Source organism: Lemur catta, chromosome 23 (assembly GCF_020740605.2).
Source record: "Lemur catta isolate mLemCat1 chromosome 23, mLemCat1.pri, whole genome shotgun sequence".
NCBI lineage: Eukaryota > Metazoa > Chordata > Mammalia > Primates > Lemuridae > Lemur > Lemur catta.
Genome location: NC_059150.1, coordinates 10,465,469 through 10,471,133, shown reverse-complemented (window position 1 = coordinate 10,471,133; position 5,665 = coordinate 10,465,469). Strand labels below are relative to the sequence as shown.

At 58.3% G+C, this 5,665-nt stretch overlaps 1 protein-coding gene across 1 annotated transcript; it reads left to right on the top strand.

Moving 5' to 3' along the window:
* Nucleotides 1-2,758: 2,758 nt before the first annotated feature.
* On the top strand, nt 2,759-5,386 carry RD3 (RD3 regulator of GUCY2D). The gene is made up of 2 exons (XM_045536451.1): nt 2,759-3,065; nt 4,897-5,386. The coding sequence occupies exons 1-2, from the start codon at nt 2,770-2,772 to the stop codon at nt 5,186-5,188; spliced, it is 588 nt and encodes a 195-aa protein (XP_045392407.1). The 5' UTR covers nt 2,759-2,769; the 3' UTR covers nt 5,189-5,386.
* The last annotated feature ends 279 nt before the right edge of the window (nt 5,387-5,665 follow it).

Genomic DNA, 5,665 nt, shown 5'->3' with positions numbered 1-5,665 from the left:
AAATTACGAACATGTGCAAACGTGTAGAAAAGTTGGAAGAAGAGTGCGATAAACGCTCATAAATACCCCCAGACACACCAGTTGTTAATATTTTGCCATATCTGCCCTGTGTGTTCATTTGTGTGTGTGGATATTTACATACACTTGCCGAACTATTCGGATGGGAGACATGCAGGCACCCCTGAGCACGCCCGCATCACCTCCTGAGACTGCACTATGCCGATGTCCCCCACCCTTAACACAACTTTGATACTAGGAAAATGATCATTTCTTAATATCCAGCTCATATTCAAATTTCCCCAGTCATCCTAATTTTTTTAAGCAAGGATTCTATCAATGTTCCTGCATTTGAGGCAGATCGTTAGTGACACTGACTGGGCGGCAATGCTCTGAGGTCACCGTGGTGCTGCCGTGGGCTGGGTGGCCAGCGGAGGGTGAGGGGCCTTGGAGCTTGCACCGAGGAGTTGGCTCTGTTAATCCAGAGCAAGGAGGGGCAGACCCCGAACTGTGCACGGCACCCGGGAAGGTCACTCTTGCTGTTGTTGAACAGACTACACCCGGCACCACGTTACTCCCTGGCCTCAGCCGCGGGTCAGGTCCCCGACGCCCTGGGATAAGGCGGCCCCCTCTGGCGTCCGTCTGGCCTGCCACCTGCCACCCTGTCCCTCTTCTCCCCTGCTCCTTCCACCCTCTCTCTCTCCCACCCTCCTTTGCCCTTAAGAACTTAATCAGACCAGCTGAAGAGCCTCCTGGGAGAACAGCTGGCCCCGGGGACAGAAATAGCTCCAGCAGAAACCTCCTCTCCGCCAAAGCCTGCAGCCCTGGCCAGAGTTGAGGAGAGCACGGAGGGCAGGGAGGAGAAAACTCAGAACACCCTCCTCCCCCTGTGAGGCCCCACACCTCAGGACTCGGGTGGCACCATCCCGCCCAGCCCCTGTCACCCGGCACAGGGTGAGGCGAGTGGCAGGGCACCTGGCTCTAGGGGCCCTGAGGACGGGAGCACGAGCCTGACACCCAGGGAAGAGGCTCCCTAGGTAGATTTGTAGCCCAGCTGCACAACTCTCTCTCTCTCTCTCCCTCTCTCTCTCTCTCTCTCTCCCTCTCTTTCTCTCTCTCTCTCTCTCTCTCTCTCTCTCACACACACACACACACACACACACCCAGTGACTAAAGCACCACACGGGAAGCCTACCTATCACTCTGGGATTAATCCAGATAAGTTAGAAAATAAGGATCACTCCATTTATTTATGGATGCCCATTGCATATCTGCTGTGGGCCTGACCCTGTGCTGAGTGCTGGGTGCTAGGCACTGGGAGCTGGGTGCTGGGTGCTAGGTGCTGAGAGCTGGGTCCTGGGTGCTGGGAGCTGGGTGCTGGATAGTAGGTAGGACGATTCACAGACCTGGTTTCTCACTCCGTCTAGAGAGGGAGAGGGGCACACAGGCCACCACAGCACGCCGTGACCGAGCCCAGAGGGGCCAGCCCGAGCGGCCTGGCAGCAGGGAAGGGAGGGTCAGGGAATTCTCCGAATGGAAGCGAAGTGTGCGCAAGAGCTGTAGGCAAGAACGGGGCGATTGACAGTGTCCTACGTGTGTGCCCAGACCTGAAAGCCAGAGCGAGTGGCACGGCAGGGGACGAGTGGGTGGGGAGGGCTGGGGAAAAGAGAGGTTTGGCGGGGGGACACGGCTCAGGAAGGACACAGGCGCCGCCTGAGAAAGGGCCCTGAAGCCCCATGGAAAGGTCTGAGTTTAGTCTCGGGGTGCTCGGGAGCCACGGAGAGGCGGAAGCGCGGCAGAGCCTGGACGCGGGGGGATTTTGCAGACAGACCCGCACCGGCCCGCGCGCCTGAGAAAGGGCCCTGAAGCCCCATGGAAAGGTCTGAGTTTAGTCTCGGGGTGCTCGGGAGCCACGGAGAGGCGGAAGCGCGGCAGAGCCTGGACGCGGGGGGATTTTGCAGACAGACCCGCACCGGCCCGCGCTTCCACCGACGGAGCCTCCTCCCCGCGCCGCAGCGAACCGCATCACATGAATCCGTGCTACAGCTACTGTTTCAAAAACATTTGAAAGGAGTTTTATAACTGATTTGGAATTGTCATTCATTTCAAGGTTTCACATTTCTGTGTATATTTTGAAGCCAATGACACGTTGGGGTGAGGGGTTGATGGGCCCTGGAGCGACAGCTCGCAGACGCGCGCTAGCTGGGCCGGAGCAGCTGCTGGGGACAGCGGAGGAGAACTAGTCTCCAGGCAGATGGGGCGGCTTTGTGGGCAGGGGGACAGCGCTGGCAGACTGTGACACAGCCCGCACGTTCGGCAGCCCTTGCAGGAAGGAGTGACCTAGATGTATCTGGGCCCTCTTCAGTGGTGTCCAGTGAACACCTGAAATGCCACCATTCACTCTTCGGGTGTGAAGCATCCAAAACACAAACACTTCATGAAAGGCGACACATTTTGTTGCAACACCTCCCTGTGCCTGAAGGGATGAGATCCCCTTGCCCCAGGCAGAGGCTCCTGGTGTCGTGGCTCTCAGGACAGAGCACACCCCACCCCGACCCCCAACACATACACTGTAGCCCAACCTCGTTATTTGGGGCACCTGAGGTAATTCAAGGCTGAGAAGGAAACTTCCTAGCTGTCCCTGACCCCAAGAACATGGTCTGATGGTCTGTCCTCACCTCCCGACCTCCCAGGAAGGGGTCAGCTGCATACTGTGAAGCCCCTCAGTTTCAGAAAGACCCACTCCTGTTCTGTCCCAGCAGGCCGGGGGCCATGTCCCTCATCCCCTGGCTGCGGTGGCCCGAGGCCTCGCCCCGGCTGTCCTCCCGGAGCCCGGCCGAGATGGTGCTGGAGACGCTGATGATGGAGCTGGCGGGGCAGATGCGAGAGGCCGAGAGGCAGCAGCGGGAGCGCAGCAGCGCGGGCCGGAAGGTGTGCACCGGCGTGGACTACAGCTGGCTGGCCCGCGCGCCGCGGCCCGCCTACGACCTCAGCCCCGGGGAGCGGCTGCAGCTGGAGGACGTCTGTGCCAAGATCCACCCGTCCTACTGTGGGCCTGCCATCCTCAGGTGAGCGCGCGGCGGGGACCAGGGCGCGGCTGCAGGCTCCAGGGAGGGTGGCTGCGGTGCTGGGGGCTGAGGCCACAGGACTAGAGCTGGGGGCCTAGACGACCCAGTTATCTGTGAGAAGGAGCAAGGGAGGAAAAGGAATCTGAGAGAGGCCACGGAATACCAGGCATCCAGAGGGAGGCAGGGGGCAGCTCTAAGGAAAGTGAGTTTTGATGCGAGAGAATCCAAGGCCTTGGGCTTCCTGTTCTCTCTGCTGGGCTGTTATCATCCTGGATTTGGACACAGCTGCCTCCTCCTCCTTTGCCAGTTTATCTTCAATATCGTCTTCTTAGAGGAGTCTTCCGAGGTGATATCTCCAAAATTAGTTTCTTAATTATCCTATTTTATATCAGCTTGCACACCAGTCTGCCTGTGGGGTGAGTGTGAGTGTGTGTGTGAGTGTGCATGTGAAGGATTCAGAGCTCGGGGGCACTGGACATTTAGAACTTGGTACAACAATGTTCCTAAATATAAAAGTAGCCGTATAAACGTAAGCTCTGGCCGCGTGGTCCTGTCTTGGTAGGATCGGTATTAAAGTCAAAGAAGCATCAAGTCCAAACAACCAAGAGTAATTTCAAAATAACTCAAGTTCTTTAACTGCCTTTCTCAGGTTCTTCATCTGCATTTCTCCTTGTAAAGGAGCATAAACCCACAATCAAATGTTTAAAAATTCCCCCTAGTCCCCCCAAATCTTCCCTCACCCATCACTTTAACCAACATCAGCATCTGCAGTACACCTTTTACTTTGGAATTCTCCTGAAAAGTGTCTCTCCTTCCGCCCCCTCCACACTCCTTCAGTTCTGTAGTCTTTTTACCACCCCCTCCCCTTCCTCCAGGCTGAGAACCTCACCCTCTCCCGTTTTCTTATTCTGCCCCATAGAAGCTCCCAAAATGCATCCATGCCACAAGCACTGGGGACAGGGGCTGGGGTGGAGTCCCAGGTGCTGCTGATGAGACCTGAGCTGGGAAACCAAACCCACGGGTGAGGGGACGGCTGGGAACACTCACACGGGCACGATCTTCCTGTCTCATTTCTGGTCTCAAGTCACTGATGAGCAGTTTGAGAAGTTCCAACTCTCCGTGTGGTGGAGGGAACCGATACTAAATAGACTTGCTGAAGTTAATTCTTGAGCTCTAAGCAAAGACATTCTGGGCAGAGGAAAAGCTTGGGAAAGCACACCGGGACCCCAGAGAACCTGGGGCAGGGAGGGCACACGTGACTCTTCCTGGCTGGAGTGCGGGGTGGTCTAGGGAAGCAGCAGGGGACCCCTGTGCATGGCAAAGAGCTCACCCCACCCAGAAAGTGACAGACACTATGGAAGGAATCTCACAGGGCAGTGGCACAACCAGACACACGTTTCAGAGAGACCGTGCTGGCCAGCGGGTGAAGGGGTGGAAGAGGGTGAGCCTGAAAGTGTCACAGTGGTGGGGCTGCCACAGTGGAGGGCTCCCCTTAGTGCTCTGGCATCCACAACCTTGGGTAAGTGTCAGGATCTTTTCACGCGTTAGCTCATTAAATCTCAGAAAATGGGTAGCTATTACCGCAGTTTACAGACGAGGTAGCTGAGGCCCGTGGAGGCCAGACTGGGCAGAGCTGGGATTTGAACTCAGGATTGCCCGAAGCAGTAGCAGCAGCGCGGGGTGGTTCCCGATTCTCTCCAAGGGCAGGGCGGAGTGGACGAAATGGGAACCGACCTGGAGGATGCGCAGGGGCCGCCGGGGTTAGAGGCTGCCACGCGCCTGTCGCGGTAGCCGGTGCGTGGCTCCACCGCGTCCTCCCCCTCCCGCCCAGGTTCCGGCAGCTGGTGGCAGAGCACGAGCCCGAGGTGCAGGAGGTGTCCCGGCTCTTCCGCTCGGTGCTGCAGGAAGTCCTGGAGAGGATGAAGCAGGAGGAGGAGGCCCACAAGCTGACGCGGCAGTGGAGTCTGCGGCCCCGCGGCAGCCTGGCCACCTTCAAGACCCGCGCGCGCATCTCCCCGTTCGCGAGCGACATCCGGACCATCTCCGAGGACGTGGAGCGGGACACGCACCCGCCGCCCCGGACCTGGAGCATGCCCGAGTTCCGGGCGCCCAAAACCGACTGACCCCCACCACTGCCCTGCTCAGGAGCTGAGCCACCTGCAGGAGGGCATGATGGGCTGGTGACCTGGTCGCTGGGTCCTGGAACCTCCCCACCCACCCGTGATGAGAACAAAGAGGCGACCGCATCCCAAGATACTGCTGTACCATGGAGCAACCTCTCCCCGCCCCACCCTCTTCCTCTGGCCATAAAGCCGAGCTGGGGCTTGGAGCTGCGTGGGGCCCTCTCTCCCCTGCACCTCTGTCAGAGCAGCCGCTTCCCTGACTGACAGATTCAAGGTCTTGGCGGACAGACCACAGCCCCATCCCCATCTCCTGCTTCTGCCTGGAAGGGAGAGAGTTGCCCTGCCTTTTTTAAGACCTGAGTTCCCACCCCAACCTCAGGGATGTCCCACTCACCCCTACTCCGTGGGTGATAAGGGGCCTGTTGGGTGATGTCCATCCTCTGCTGGCGACTGGCTGATCTCACCCCTGCAGGTGGG